The sequence below is a fragment of the Kogia breviceps genome, chromosome 17 (genome assembly GCF_026419965.1).
Source record: "Kogia breviceps isolate mKogBre1 chromosome 17, mKogBre1 haplotype 1, whole genome shotgun sequence".
Taxonomy (NCBI): Eukaryota; Metazoa; Chordata; class Mammalia; order Artiodactyla; family Physeteridae; genus Kogia; species Kogia breviceps.
In genome coordinates this window covers 69,778,934-69,795,195 of record NC_081326.1, presented here as the reverse complement: position 1 = coordinate 69,795,195, position 16,262 = coordinate 69,778,934, and the positions used below count along the sequence as shown (strand labels likewise).

The following is a 16,262-nucleotide window of genomic DNA, read 5'->3' as shown; positions in this document are numbered from 1 at the left end:
CAGACAGATAACCCAGGCCCACAGCCCCTGACTCAGCACCCTGGGGTCAGATGTTACCACAATTCTGAATTATTTGGATTTTAAAAAGAACAGAGGCCACAGAACATGCAAGGTTCAATCCTCCAGGGGGGTGTGGAGTTGAGACCCATCAACAGACACACCAGTTACTTCTGGGATGAAATATACAGGTTATTCCTACTAAGAGGGATGAACACATAATATCATTTCTTCGGTCACTTCAGGTCAGATATTGCCAACAAATGAGTTTGCCACAAACTTACCAAAAAAAATTTTTTTTCTGACTTTTTATTTAGAGTGTTTGGATTTCAGAATTGCAGCTAAGGCACCGCAGACCCGGTACTTATATTTCACGGGTGAGGAAGCAGGTTTAGAGTCTGGGGGTGGGCAGCTGTCAGGACTCCAAAGTGATGTAGGATTCAAAGCTATACTTTTCTGAACCCCAACTCCGAGCACAGGGTCAGAGGTTCACAAAGGGTCAAGGCCAGGCCTCGGCCCAGGTCTGCAGTGCCCATCCCCCTTTGCCCAGGTCCGGATCCCACGTGGCCTAGGAGTTCACGCTGGTGCTGCCGGCCACCCTGCACGTGCTCCACAGGCCTTCCATCCCCTCCCTGTGGTGCTAACCTCCAGACACTTATCGGCCCTGCTTCAGCCCTATCTTATCCCCTCCACTATATTTCTCACATTCATTCATTGGTTCAATAAACTTCTGTTGGGCCCCGGCTCAGTGCCAGATGCCATTTTCAGGGACTTAAGACAGGCCTGTGCCTGGTTCCCCACAGGCCTTAGGGCCTTGAACGGAGGAAACCAACACTGGTGAAGAGATTCTGTGTGTGTGTGTGTGTGTGTGTGTGTGTGTGTGTGTGTGTGTGTGTGTGTGTGTCAAGCGGGGGGATCTCTCATTATTTCCAACATGTGTGTTTGCTTTGCTCTGCTTCTCTGTGGGCCGATGGAGAGAGAAAGCTTTGCAGCTTTGTCTGCAGCTCTGTCTATTAAAAAAAATATATATATATATATATATATAGGATGACCAAACATGAGCCTGGGGGAGGAGGCAGACAGACAGGCAGGCAGAAGTCTATCCATTCCTCAAAAGCTTGGTACCTTGCAGTGGTTCAATTAGAGGTGGTTTTGACCCCAGGAAACATTTGACAATGTCTGGAGACGTTTTTGGTTGTCATAAGGGTTGGGGAGAGATACTAGCTACTGGTGTCTCATAGGGTAGAGGCCAGAGAAGCTGCTAAACATCCTGCAACAGAGAAGATAGGTCCCCACAATGAGCCTTCTGGTCCCAGATGTCAGCAGTGCCGGGGCCAAGACCCCCTGGCATGATGTGCATTCATGACACCCAGGCCACCGAGGGTCAGTGTGGTGAGGAGGAAACAATGAATGGTCTGGGGAGTCCAGCAGGTCTGTGTTTTGTGATATGGACCAGCCACTTTAGAAAACCTCTATAATTCTTCTCATCCTCAATTTTCCCATCTGCAAAATAGGAACAGTAGCAGTCCCTACAATGTAAAGATGTTAGGAATAAATAACACAATGCCTGTAATGTCCCAAACCCAGTGCCTGGCAAATGACAGGAGATCAACACATGAAGGAGTGAATGGGAAAGAAGAGGGAGGGAGGGAGGGAGGAAGGAAGGAAGGAAGGAAGGAAGGAAGGAAGGAAGGAAGGACGGAAACAGTGAGTGAAAACTTCTCTGTTGCATAAACACTGGCATGTGAGTTAGAACTCAAAATGGAAACTCAGGATGGAAAGAAACAGTTGCCGATTTGTAATCTGGCCTTGATCACAAAGCATGATTGCTCTCACTCCCACAGTTCTTTCCTTCTCACAAGATTTCCTGCTTCAATTGCAAATCACAGGCTCTCGCGCCAGCATTCAGGACTGTGGGCGCTAAAGTAGCAAACCATCTGAGGTCAGCTCGGCAGGAAACAGCCACATTTCACCAATGTGGCAGCATCTGAAGCAGGGAGCGAAGACAGAAAATGTAAAAGCTAAGGAATTTCGAGGGAAGGCAAGCCTGCTTTCCCACAGATGGTGGTATTTAAGCCTCCCTCCAGAGGCTGCCCAGTGAATCCCAGACTGAAAGAGATCCAACATGGGGAAAATGTTTGATGTGCATTTCTCCCTTTGGAATCTTTGGCAGAAATGTGGATTCTTTTCAGAATACCCACATATTTAGGCCCTGTGACTATCTGGATTAAGAAAGTTATCTGTAGCTCTACATACACATTAGGTGCAAACAAATAACATCTACGTAGATAAATGTGGGCGTGCATCTTCTGCTGGAAAGTGAGCATTTCACATTGACTTTGAGACACACAGAGTTCAGAGAGAAGCAGTCGGATTTGTTTTACAGAACTCAGACCTCAAAGTGGAGGCAACTCTCAGCAGGACTACCATGCAGATTAGCTACACTGTGGGTGAAATCTATGCAACTCGACTGAGTGAGAGAAGACAAGCCTTGAGAGTAAGGGCCCAAGACCTCAGTTTATAGGAATCAAAGCACTCCCAGCCCTGGGGACCCTCTCCAGATCTAAAGGCTGATGTGGAGGAGGGGGCAGAGGAGGCATCACTGGATCCAGACAGGCCTGAAGGACCGTTAATGCTCAAGGACAGGGTGGGTCCAAATCCCACTGCTATACCTGGTTTTGTAAATAAAGTTTTATTGGCACACAGCCATGCCTGTGGATTTGTTATTGTCTGTGGCCGCTTTCCTGTTACAACAGCAGAGTTGAGTAGCTGTAACAGAGACTTGTGGCTGTAAAGCCTAAAATATTTATTATCTGGCCCTTTACGGAGAGAGTTTGCTGACATCTGCTCTTGAAGATAAGATGGCAGACATGGCCAACATTCCTAAAAAATTATTCATTTCATCCCATAAGCATGTTTAATGGGGGAGATGTGTCCCCCAGGCCCTCGATTCCCATGTTTCCGGTTACACAGCTCTTATTAGTTCACTTAGGGATGCTCTTATATGTTGCTCTCTCCTTGCTTGCTTCAGCCCTGTATCCCCAGAACCTAACACAAGGGCTGACACATAATAGCATGTTATTCAATGTTTCTAAACTAAACCGAGCCAGAAGCAGCTGCTCTCTCCGGGCACTGTGGTGTGCTCCTTAGGCAATGCAGTTTTGGGGGAGAGGACTGCCTCTAGAGATAGGAGATCTGGCTCCAAATCCCCGTTCTATCGTCGCTAGCTGTGTGAATCAGAGAAGTAACTTAACTTCCCTGGACCAGAGTCTCCTGATATCTAAGATGGGGATAAAACCCTTATCTTGCCACCTCACAGGATAGTGTGAGTATCACATGGGATAAGGCATGTGAAACAACTTTCTAAATTCTAAAATAGTAGTTTAAAAGTGGCCTGTTTAATTATTTTACTCAGAAATGCAAAGGCAAAAATGGCTTCTGTAACTCAAAGGGAGTAATGAATAAAGGCAGTGCAGAGAAGTTCTAGGTCAGAAGTAGGGCTTTTCACCTTCCTTCAGTCCATCCCATGTGAGTGCCACAGAGCCTAGGATGACTTTGACTGACTTTCCCTTAAGAAGCTCAAAAGCCACTGCCCACGAGTCACCAGGTGCTCGGACAGTCCCTCCCAGCCACACCCAGACCCTCAGGAATGGCTGCAAGGACACAGGCCAGCACTTACTTGGCTTCTGATAGACGTGGGTGGCCTCTTCACGGAGCAGAAGTTGGCAGTTTGGGGCCTGCAGGCTGTGTGTGCAGCTCTGGGTATCAGCATAGAACATACACCTCACAGCGCCAGGTTGGGTTTGCAGAGTGGTGACAAGGCAGGCCTGGTGATGGGAGCATGCTGCGGAGGAGGAGATGGGGGGGGGTTGGGCCTGAGAGATCACCTCAGTCGTGTATCCACTCACGCATCCATGAATCCATCCATCCATCCATCCATCCATCCATCTATCCTACCATCCAATCATGCATCCACGAATCCATCCATCCATCCATCCATCCATCTATCCTACCATCCAATCATGCATCCACGAATCCATCCATCCATCCATCCATCCATCCATCCATCCATCCATCCATCCATCCATCTATCCTACCATCCAATCATGCATCCATGAATCCATCCATCCATCCATCCATCCATCCATCTATCCTACCATCCAATCATGCATCCACGAATCCATGCATGCAACCTCCATCTATCCAAGCATCTTCCATCCATCCATCCATGCAATTTTACATCTATAAATCTGTGTATCATCCACCCACCCACCCTTCCATTCATCCCAAGATAACCTGGGATGCCCAGCCGGAAATAATTAACCTGGGAGAGAAGACCCTGCGTGGGCTCTCTGCTGCAGTCTCCCCATCCCCCTTCAGGGTCAGCCCAAAGTCAAAGTTTCCAAGGGGATAAGCCAGCTGGCCATGCTTCCATCCAATCACGCCTCATGAATCTGTACATCCACCCATGCATCATCCGTTCATCCATCCAATTATGCATGCATGCATCCATCTATACAAACACTCACTTCTTCATTTAAACACCAGGCACAGTGGTAAGGGCTGGGAATCAAATAGTGGTGGTGGGGGACCCAACCCTCCCACCAATCTGTTTTCCACACAACAGTCCGGATATTGGTTGTTTACTTATTCACAAATGTGCTCTTGTCATTCTCCGATTGAAGTCACACCAGACAAGGCTCTCCACGCTCCAGCCCTTGCCTTCCTCCTCAGCCTCATCTCCCTCTGCCTCCCCCACCCCATCATACCCACCACCTTCCATCGGAGGCTATGTCCTTTCCCATGGGTACCAGGTCATGCACTAGACTATTTAAAAGATTCATGGCATTAGGGTATTCAGTCCTAAGAACAGCTCTGAAAATAGTGCTGCTTCGTTTGATTGAGCAAGTTGTGCACTGCCTAAAGGCCTTATTCATAGCCCAGTCTCTGTGCTGTGGCACCACCCAGAATTGCGTGATGTACAACCTATACAACCGTACATGGTTGCCCTGGCTGTAATATGTGCATGTTGTTATCCAACCTTGTGGGGGAAAGGATCCATGTAATCTCAGAATTGAAGAAGTGCAAATGTTACCCAATCTTGGCCTCTTTCATGAGGTGAAGCCTTTGCAGAACATTCTAATCATATGGTCACCTAGCTTTTGTTTAAATACCAGAGGACTGAAACCCTGTAAAGGAAGTATGCATCTGTGGACAGCTTTGCCTATTAGAAGTTCTTCATATTGCACTGAAAAATGTCTCTTGAAATTTGAGGTTTACCCATAGGTCTTTGCTTGGCCCATGAGCTTGGCCAGAACAATATCCTTCCTCCTGGCCATGACGGCCCACCTGAGTCTGAGGACTGCCGCCACAGCTTCCATGCATCTCCACCTCAGACTGACCCCCAGATCCTTCCTCTGATCTTCCTCTGACCTGGTTCAATGCTGCACGTTTTCTGGCTGGCTTAGCCCCTTGGAGACCTTGACCATGGCCAACCCTGCAGGAGGATGAGGAGACTACAGAGCAGAGTCCCCCCACCAGGGTCTTCTCCCCAAGGTGAGCTCCTTCCGGCCAGGAACCCCAGGTGATCTCGGGGTCTCCTATGTGTTTTTGAGGTCAGAATCTTGAGGAGCACTTGTGTGAGAGGGGTCCCGTCCCAATCGACCCCCTACCTGGAGGTGGAAACTCCCCTTACCCCACAAACAGCGGTCCCGGGCAGCAGAGAAGTCACCCGCGGCAGCGGTGCTGATGTGGGCAACGTCAAAGTTCCGGATGGATGGATCAACAACTACTGAAGAGAGGGCCAGGGACTGCCACGAGTCCAGAGCGACTAGGAGGGAAGCGGGGACAGTTAGTGGAGCGCCGTCCAATGCCCCCAAAGGGTGCCCAAGGGCTCCCTCCTGGTGGTCTCCGTTCCCATGTGACCCCATTTCTTTATCCATCTCTCCATTCTACTATGAGTTTTAAGAGGTTTTTTTTTTAATATGAGCCAAGGTCCCGTGCTCAAGTCTAGGGATACAGAGGTGAAAAACAAAGCAATGAAAGCAACAAAAGCATGGGCGTTTCTATTGAGCAGCTCACAGTAGAAGGGAGAGAATGTGAAATGACAAGACAAACACTGTAGTACAGTTGTTATAATGCAAAAGTCAGAATAACGCTAGTAACCGTGATAATAACAGGCTCGTCAGTGTTCCTTATGTGGCTCTTTGTGATGTGCTGCCTGCTTGCCTTCAGGACCAAGGCTCTCATTTCCCAGCTGCTGGGAAGCTTATGGCCGGGGCTCCCAGCTGAGTCCCTCTCTAGGAACTACCTAGGTCTAGGCTCGCTGCCGCCCCTCCACAGGGTCAGCCTTCATCCCCAAACCGCTCCCTGCGGGTGTACAAAGGCCCAGCCTCCTTGCGTCAAGATGGGCCAACTCCCAAGGGCCGGCCCAGCTTCACAGCTCCCTGAGGCATCAATGCGGCCGTCGTTTGGTTTGCATCAATGTTTTACTTCTCCCCCTTGCCCAATTCTGCCCCCTCGCTTCCTTACACGTGTTGCTCCCAAGAGCACTGAGCACTGAACCTTCTGCATGCAAATCTCCATCTCAGAGTCCGTTTCCTGGAAAACCTCGGCTAAGACATCCTCTTTGAAAGACGAAGGCATTGAGGCACAGGGATGTGAAAGCGGCTTGCCCGAGAGCGCGCTGTGGTTTCGGAGTGGAACAAGGTGGAAAGCAGGTCTCCGCATCCAGAGAGCCTGTGCCTCCGATTGCTCTACTCCGCTGCTTCCCAGTCCTTACACAAGACATGCTGTCACGGCGAGAGGGAGGGACATCTGGTTGTGGCTGCCACAGAGATGCTTGGCAGAGGCAAAGAAATCTGCCAGAGCACCTGTGAGGTGCCTGTGAGGACAGAGGTGACCCTGCACGGGGGGCTTAAGCTTCCACGGTGAGGAAGGGCTGTGGGTCCAGGGCGATGAGTGCATTATTCTGTCCACAGATGGCATCAAACTAGCACGACGCCACCTCCCAGAATAGGCCTCCATGACCACTTGGGAGTGCTAATACCAGAATACTGTATGGAACCGTTCAGTGGGTACAGCATTGATAGTTAATGGAGAAAATCTATTTATCTACTTACTTTTTCTTTCTGTCTTTGACTTTTTTTTTTCCAGAAGACGGTAGTAGTTTACCCTTATGACAAATATTTGTGAGTGTCTACCTCGTGCTAGCAAAACACAATGGCGATCTTAGGTGTGACATTTCACAGTTTACAAAGTGCCGTTACTTCTCGCCCAAGCCCTTTGGGGGTGATATGCTATCGTCTCGTTTCCTTGTCTATAAAACATCACCATGTTTGATCCTCGCAGCGCCCCAGATGGGGGCTGGGGAAGGGACTCTAATGCCTCCTTCACAGATGAGGGGTCGGAAGCTGGAAGAGGTTATGTGACTTTCCAAGAATGCTGAGCTGGACAGTGACCAAGCCAGAGACAGACCCAGGACTCCTGGCTCTAAACCAGTGCTCCTTCTGTCCCTCCGAGCTTCCCACAGATCTGAGCATCCTCTCCAGAACATTATCGCCAGGGAGGAAAAGGCCGTTGTCTTTGAGAGCATCATGCACTTAGCTATATGGGGAAGACTGTCATTTTTATCTTGAACTTGTCTTTGATACCAGAGCACTGAGCATCACTAAAATCAGAATGGTAAATAAAGTAGCAAAACAATCTATAGCACCACCACCCTTCTTGTGAAAGAAAGAAAGAGAGAGAGAGAGAAAGAAGGAAGGAAGGAAGGAAGGAAGGAAGGAAGGAAAGAGAGAGAGAGAGAGAGAGAGAGAGAGAGAGAGAAAGAAAGAAAGAAAGAAAGAAAGAAAGAAAGAAAGAAAGAAAGAAAGAAAGAAAGAAAGAAAGAAAGAAAGAAAGAAAGAAAAGGAAAGAAGGAAAGAAAGAAAAGGAAAGAAGGAAAGAAAGAAAGAAAAGAGAAAAAATAAAGAAGGAAAGAAAGAAAAAAAGGAAAGAAAGAAAGACAGAAGGAAAGAAAGCAGGAAAGAAACAAAGAAACAAAGAAAGAAACAAAGAGAAAGAATGGAATTCTTTGATAAAATTCATCAGTGAAACTACCTAGTTCTGAAGTTTGCTCTGTGAGGGGACTTTTGTTAATAAATTTAACATTGTTTATAGACCAAAAAAAAAGAAGAAGAAAGAAAGGAAGGAAGGAAGGAAGAAAGTAAAGGAAAAGAGAGTGAGAAAAAAGGTTTATCCAGAGAAGTGGCCAAATAACGCAACCAGATTTCACGTGGACTCAGCAAGAGGAAGTGAAAGCCCCACACCTGTCCTAGAGCTGCAGGGCCACCTGCAGAACCTGGAGCCGTGTATTTCTGAACTTGGGACATGGCTTCCCTGTAAGAGACCCTGGGCTTTCATTTCCTTAAGCATCCTCCACGTGTTGCTATTTTCATGGTCATTACAAGTGGCATTTTTGCAACACGGCCAAACCGAGGTGCATATTTTTGGATGGTGAGCACACTGCAATTTCAGAGAAGAGTTATGATAGGATTTCAGGATGGAACTTGCCAATTATGGTCTTAAAATGGAAGCCTTGGCTGCCTTCCACCTTTATTTAGGTTGATGTCTAGGGGAAAGCGCTCTAATTAAAGGATGAATTTCACCTCCAAAGTTAGAGTCAGCTCATCTGTCGCCATCCCAGGGCCTGGAGTCAGGTCTCTGCCACATCCCGCAACTGTCCCCCTCCCCTGGCTGTCAGGACCCCCGGATGAGCCATTGCTGCCATGCAGAATCTAACATCTGGGGTTCCACGTGCATCTCATGAAAATTCTGAGAACAAGTTCTTTGTGAATGCAAAAGCATAGTGAAGCATGAAAGCTGGGTGATCTTGGTAGCATTTCACAGGAGTTTACTAATTTGCCAAGAACCTCGCAATACCATTGCTATGTAATGTTCACGATAACCCATGCTGTGGGCGTCACTATTGTGCACATTTTACAGATGAGGAAACAGATCCAGTAAACACACCCAAAGTGCTTAGCTGATAAGTGGCAGTGCGTGGACTTGAGCCCCACTCCTTCAGCTTCAGAATCCACAGTTTACTCCAAGGCAGACGTCCTCTCCGGGTGAATGAGATGGTGACAGCTTTCAGACTCACCCAAAGAGATAGTCTGCTCCGAAATGCAGCATCTGTGGTTTGTTAATTAGTTTTTTCTTCCTTTGTTTAAAATATATTTTACAGACTGCATTGTCAACATCACTTATTTAAAAAAGAAAATCGTTGGAGTTCCCTGGCAGTCCAGTGGTTAGGACTCAACATGTTCACTGTGTGGTCTGGGTTCAATCCCTGGTCAGGGAAGTAAGATGCCACAAGCCGCCCAGTGCGGCCAATTACTAGCTAAAAAAATAAATGAGAAAAATCACTTCCCCTTGAATTTGAAATGCCATGTTTATCATTTATTAAGTCCTTATATGTAAATGAGTTTTCTTTGGTGAGTACCAATTCTTTTTCATTCATCTCTGCTAATTCTGGCTCTATTCCCAAACTGCTTAAACTGGAGTCACTTTATTCTATATTCTATCACGAAATGGTAAAAGTTTTCCCACATTATTTTTTCTTTAAAAATATTTTGGATTGTTTATTTACCAGATGAAATTGAAAATCACTTTGTCAAGTTTCAAGAAAACATTTTGTGGATGTTATTTGGAAAAATTATTTTGAGAAAAAGATTTTTAATTTTATTCTGTTTAATTTTCGGTGTCATTAAGAATGGAATGGGATTGTTTCCCTTTTTTTTTTTTTGCGGTATGCAGGCCTCACTGCTGTGGCCTCTCCCGTTGCAGAGCACAGGCTCCGGACGCGCAGGCTCAGCGGCCATGGCTCACGGGCCCAGCCGCGGGATCCGGGGCACGAACCCGCGTCCCCTGCATCGGCAGGCGGACTCTCAACCACTGTGCCACCAGGGAAGCCCATCCCATTATATTTTTTAAATGGTTACAGTTTTTTTTTTTTTTTTTTTTTTTTTGGTACGCGGGCCTCTCACCGCCGTGGCCCCTCCCGCTGCGGAGCACAGGCTCCGGACGCACAGGCCCAGCGGCCATGGCCCACGGGCCCAGCCGCTCCGTGGCACGCGGGATCCCCCCGGACCGGGGCACGAACCCGCGTCCCCCGCATCGGCAGGCGGACTCTCAACCACTGTGCCACCAGGGAAGCCCATCCCATTATATTTTTTAAATGGTTACAGTTGACCAAAAGGAAAGCTATGTATTTGTCTGTATTTATTTTCTAACAGGACCTGAACCTACTCTGGACGTAACTCACAGACATAGCTGAAGCTCAGGCTCATATCTCTGTGGCTACTTTGGAAACAGGCCCACAGTAGATTCCAGTTTTAGGGAACACATGCCATCCAGCAGCTGTAACTCATGACGGCATAAATGACACGTACTTGCTTAAGAAGTCAGGTTCCAGGATTTTATTCCAGCTCCTCCACTTAACAGCTCAGTGACTCTGGGCGAACCACTCACCCTCTCTGAGCTTCCATTTCCTCATCAGTAAAATGGGAATATTACCAGATGCTCTCTTCCAAGATGGTCATCGGGAATGGATGAGCTACTGAGCGTGAGCCGCGCAGAGCCTGCTCGTGGCAGGATGAGTGAAACCAGCCGCTCCCGTTCCCTCTGGGCTAAGTTGCTCGGTTCTCGCTGCGTTTGGGTCACTGTCTTTTCGAAACTATAGCGGTAGCGGCCTGACTGAGGTGCTGGGGGAAGTTCTCTAAGGGGTAAAGGAGCACAAATCACTGTTGGTGATTTCACCACCTTCCTCCTGAATTTGCCTCACCACCTCGCCCCGGCCTTGGCCCGGGACACCTGGCTTCCGGCCCAGGAGGGCCTCTGTCAGCACCTCCCTTCCCGCCCTGGGACTCCTGGTCAGGCCATTAGCACAGCAGACAAAGGACGCGTGTCCGACCAGGAGGCCTGCTGCTGAATACAGCGACTTTCGGAAACAGCATTTCAAGGTTTTGTGAGCCCAGCAGGCCCCAGAGGACCCCATCGTCGCCCCCTCCCTCCATCGCGCTCTTTGCTCCCACACCGCGCTCTTTCTCCCCTCAGGGGCCACTCTCACCCCCACACTGTTGCCCCACCCAGAAACCCCACCGCCTTCATCACCTTCTCCCTTGCTTTGTCCTGGCAATTCTGCCTCCTCAGCCCCTCTGGGAACGGTCCCTCCTTTTCCACCTAGATTCTGGCCTCATCGATTTCACTCCAGTTACTGATGCTCCAGTTACTGAGACCAAAACGGGCCTCCCTGTCACCTGCCCCCCCATCCCTTCTCAGGCTGTCGACACACTGCGACCAGGGTCACCTCCAAAGCTGATTACGACACCCACTGCCCGATGTCCTCGGGGTAACAGGGCGAGTCTGCTGAGGTCTTCCGCTGTATCGCAAGCCTCTCACTGTCACATGGTGGGCCTGGGTGCTTCATGGTCACCCATACACCAAACACACTGTACAATCATATGTAGAAAGAGATGTTGCTTTACTACAGAATTTGAGTTACTTATGTTAACTCAGATCCATCCTAGTAATAGCAGATGAGGCAATGAGCCACTGGGAGGAACAGTCACAGGGCACCCCCAAGGTCACAGGGCACCGCCCAAGGTCACAGGGCACCCCCAAGGTCACAGAGGCACTCCCAAGGTCACAGGGGCACTCCCAAGGTCACAATGGCACTCCCCCCCAGGTCACAGGGCACCCCCCAAGGTCACAGGGTAGAGCCTGGTCTCAGACCCTGCCAGCATGGTTTCCATCTGCCTGGCTGTAGCCTGGGACCTCCTTCCCAGCAGCAAATGCACTCCCTCTCAGCCCTTGACACAAACCTGTGTTATGGTGTGGAATCTTGAGGACTCTTTCATACTGTGAACAACCTACATATGAAACAGTTCACCAACAGGTCTGAAGACCTTAGAGGAGAACACGCCTTCAGAAGGACGTGGCCCTGCCTGTGCATTAGCAGAGGGGAAAGGGTGACCCTGAAGGGAAGGGAGACTCACCCATGTCACACAGCCCTTTCCTCTGTGATGGGGACAGACTGGCAACGTGTGCTACCATCTAGTGGGCCGGCAAATTCAAGATGATCTGAGTCTGTCTGACAGTACAATGCTGAGATGGACGACATTATCCCTATTTTACAGAAGAGGAAAGTGAATGAGGGCCAGAGAGGGCCAATGACTTGCCCAAGGCCACACAGCTAAAAGGTAGTGAGCCGGCATGTAAACTCGGGACAGCCTTGGGCTGTTATGCTGCCCCCATACACCTAGGCATCGCTGAGGTGGGCAGGGCCGAGGGGAGGAGGCGGGAGGGGCGGCACGGCCTGCAGCCTTGGTACAGGCAGGCCTTGGGGTGCTATCAAGGTACTCCCATTCCCTTCCAGGCAGCATTAGTCCCTTCAAATGTAGACTAAGCTTAAAAAAAAAATCACTAGACTAAAATATGTTTGAAAATTTCCACCGATATATGGAAAACTGTGTTTAATTCCCTTTCCTTCCTCCCTGCCTTGCTTCCTTTCTTCCTCTTTTCTTGGCTTCCTGTCTTCCTGCCTTCCTTTGTTCCTTTCCACACAGACATCAGTTAAAGAAGGAAATGTTTGATTTTGATTTCAAGGCTCAGATAGAGTAATTTCAGCTGTTAAAAATAGCTGAAACAAAACAAAACAAAAAACAAACACCCACGTAACTACAGACTTGTGTTATGACAGGAGGAACAGGTCTCTCGCTTGCTGGCTGGGTAAGTAACCCAGGGTAAGCTCCCACTCTGGCCCTCCTCTCTCTCATTTGCAAAACGGGGGGGGGGGGGGCGGGGAAAGAGCCTTTCAAAGTTTTTTAATCAGGTCAAAGTGCAGAAACGTCAAGCCAGTCGCAAATGCCTGACCTTCTCTCCAATGTTCAAATCATCACAGAGCCATTTTTTAAATGAAAAGATCAATGTGATTTTCTTAAGAATCACCAAGAATGAAGATCACAAGCAGACACTCTAACGCACTGAAAAGAACCCAGGACTCTTATTTTTCTTCCTGCAATCAGAACCAAGAAGAGTTCCTTTCTGTTCCTTCAAGGCTTATCGAAGGGATAGGTGCTGAACATAGAAAAAGCTTGAGGAAACGCTGGAGGTGGTTTCCATGCCCAGGCCGGCTGGGGGGAAAAGCATCAATGCTTTGAAGCCTTTCAGCAGGAAAGGTCTTTCACACAGGAAAACATTTCAGGCCCCAGCAAGCCTCGGAGACCTTGGAGTCAGCAGAGTATAACAGGCTCGCTAATGCTGCTTTTGCAGCTTTACGTCCGCGAGCCATCACTGGTAGAAGACACTTGTGTGCTGTCATTATTGGATGGGACCAAGACTCAGACATCCTGATTTCTCACCAGATACCGTCTTTCAAGCGAGAACCACGTCACACTGGTCTATTTTTACCCTCACTAACACTAAAAAAAAAAAAAATCCAGAAAACCCTAGATGTTCCTTTGATAACAGAAAGAAGAAAAAAGATGTCCCTTGTTATTTTGCAACTATTTGAGAGATGAAAATGTGACCAGAGCTAGCTGTTGGTCTAGCATACCTTCAGAGAGAAATGCCTGACATAGCAGACCCTACTGGACCCATTTTAACATTTGTAACCCTAGAAAAATACCCAGAGACGTATTTACCTCTGTTCAGCCTCCAAATACCGATTTTTGAGCTACCTAGGAAGCATGCTTTCATCTTTAACTTTGCACCTCCAGAGCTTAGCAGAGGGATGGCACTCAGTACTGTGGGTTGAACTGTGTCCCCTCAACCCCAAGATTCACACTTCAAATTCATCCTAACCCCCAGCACCCCTGAACGCGATCTTATTTGGACATGGGGCCTTTACAGAGGTAATCAAGTTAAAATGAGGTCATCAGAATGGTCCCTAATCCAAAAGGACTGGCATCCTCATAAAAAGAGAAAATTTAGACATAGAAACAAACATTAAAGGAAGATGACATGCAGACACAGGGAGAAAACTACCATCTACAAGCCAAGGAGAGGGTTCCGGAACAGATCCTTCACTCACAGCCCTCAGAAGGAACCCACCCTGCCAGTACCTTGATCTTGGACTAGCAGCCTCCAGAATTGGGAGAGAATAAATTTCTGTCGTTTAAACCCCCAGACTGTGGTATTTTGTTGCATAGCCCGAACTAATACAGTGAGTGACTATCCAGTAAAAACATCCATTCCTTGATTCACAGAGAGCCTGCTGCACCCCTGTGTTGCAGAGAAATACTGATTGTAATGATAATTCTTATCATGTCAAAGAACACGTATTACCATGGCTAATGTTTACCAACCATTTCCTATTTGCTAGATGCGGTGCGATGTGCTGTGCGTGCTGTTTCATTTAATCCACACACAGCCATGTGCGTGGCTGTTCTGGCCACCGCTGTGTGCACAGTTTAAGGACGGAGGACCCTGCCGGCCCAAACCCCAGTTCTCCCCACTGCCAGCTCCAACACGGGGTAAACTGTACTCTGTAAACTGGAATGGTCATGTCACCTGATGTCACCTGAGTCACAGAGAGGGTTTCCCATATGCTAAGGGTTACAGCTCGCTATTGATCCTAGCAGCCTCCCTGAGGGAAGGGGTGGAAGCAGCTGTGCCGGTCCTCCCATCTGGTTTTCCCGACACCATATCAGTGTCCCCACTGTGTGCCGTGGCATAAAACGTCAGTGGGCCTTGGATACACGGTGAGGGTGAGGGCTGAATGGACTGATACCTACAAACTGCTTGGAGCATAGCGAACACTCAGTAACATTTATTAAAGACTTACACCCTGTGTGCTGACCTCCAAAACCAGAGCTTCTAGCTCTGCCGTGTCGCTGAATGCACAAGGACGTACACACTGTTGCTTGTAAAACCGGGCATCTTCAACCAAAACGCAGGCATTAACAGCACTGATAGGAATGCTGCCACCCCCTCATTTTCCTGGTCAAGAGTGCTGCACAGTGGGGGTTAGGTCTGGTTATATGGCCCAGGAGGACCAGAAAAGACCCGCTCTGATGATGCAGGGACTTGGGAGGAAGGATGGAGAAGACAGGTCGTCTTCAGGCCAGGACAGGGGTCAGCAAGACTTTTCTGTTAGAAGCCAAATCGTAAATATCAGTATTTTAAGCGTTGTTGGCCACGTTCATTCTCTGCTGCTTGTTATCTCTCTGTATATCACATTCTAAGCTTACAAGTCTTGCACAGAAACAGACTGCGGGCTGTGGTTTGAGACCCCCGGGCCAGAAGGCAGAGACAGAAGGGACAGGGGTTCAGTCACTATGTACCATGCCGGATGGAGGGTCTACATTCTGGGAACCAAAAATCCAATAGGAAGCTTGACAGGGAGTTTTTGTACTTTTCCCGGGAGTGAGGAGTCATCTGGGAAACGCCAGCTGGAAGGTAAAACATGGTAATTTGATGACATGTTGATAGCTCTCCTTCCTAACCTGGTATGTTAATGTCCTTTTACAAAATGACTCGTTTGTTTTGTTTTTTAAAAAAGGTTCTTATCTGGTAGAACGAAAAGGTGGCAAACGTGAGCTGCCCTCCCCTCCAAGGATAGAATCCAAGCCCTGCCTGCCTTCTCTACAGGGAGGTGGTCTTGCCCGACTCCTGACCCAGCCGCCTGCAGTTGCCAGCTCTCAGAAATCATCCGCCTGCTGTCACAGCGAAATACCGAACCTTTCTCACCCTTTCCTATCCACCGTGTCCCGGAAACAAGGGTTCTTACCACATGTCCCCTGCCCTCACTCTGAGTCACAATCTTCTAGCTATGAAACCTTGTAGTACTTCTCCGCATCCTCAACTGGGGACGCCTGGTCATTCCCCCACATTCTTCAAATTCTTTCCCAGCCAGCTGCTAATTTTCATCTTCACCCCAAATCCTGCTAAAATCGTGGGGGACTTTGTCATCCATGGGGAAAGTAGATGGCCCATTTCATAGTCTGGTCTCAGTTTCCTGGCCTCTTTAATCCCAGAAAACTGTATTTGCATTCACTCCAGCCAAGTACCTCCACAATCGCATCCCACACCCTGGCACGCCACTGAGCTCCGTCACCCTGTAAATGCTACTTGTCTAAGGGACACTTGCTGTTACATCCCACAATCCTCCTTTCTTCTGGCATTTTTATACTTTATTCCATTAAAACCAGCTCTTTAATCTCACTGTGATTTCTACTCTCTTACCCCCCGCCCCGGCCGTGTTATCCATCTTCACTGGCTCA

General features: G+C 48.4%; 1 protein-coding gene across 1 annotated transcript in view; it reads right to left on the bottom strand.

Annotated features, from left to right (window-relative positions):
* The window catches only part of TG (thyroglobulin), a 236,113-nt gene that overhangs the window by 108,010 nt on the left and 111,841 nt on the right, over positions 1 to 16,262 (bottom strand). Inside the window, exons 36-37 of the mRNA XM_059043034.2 lie at positions 5,693 to 5,827; positions 3,677 to 3,841 (exon numbers count right to left, since the gene is read on the bottom strand). Coding sequence (XP_058899017.1) covers positions 3,677 to 3,841; positions 5,693 to 5,827 — 300 coding nt within the window. The remainder of the gene's footprint in view (positions 1 to 3,676; positions 3,842 to 5,692; positions 5,828 to 16,262) is intronic.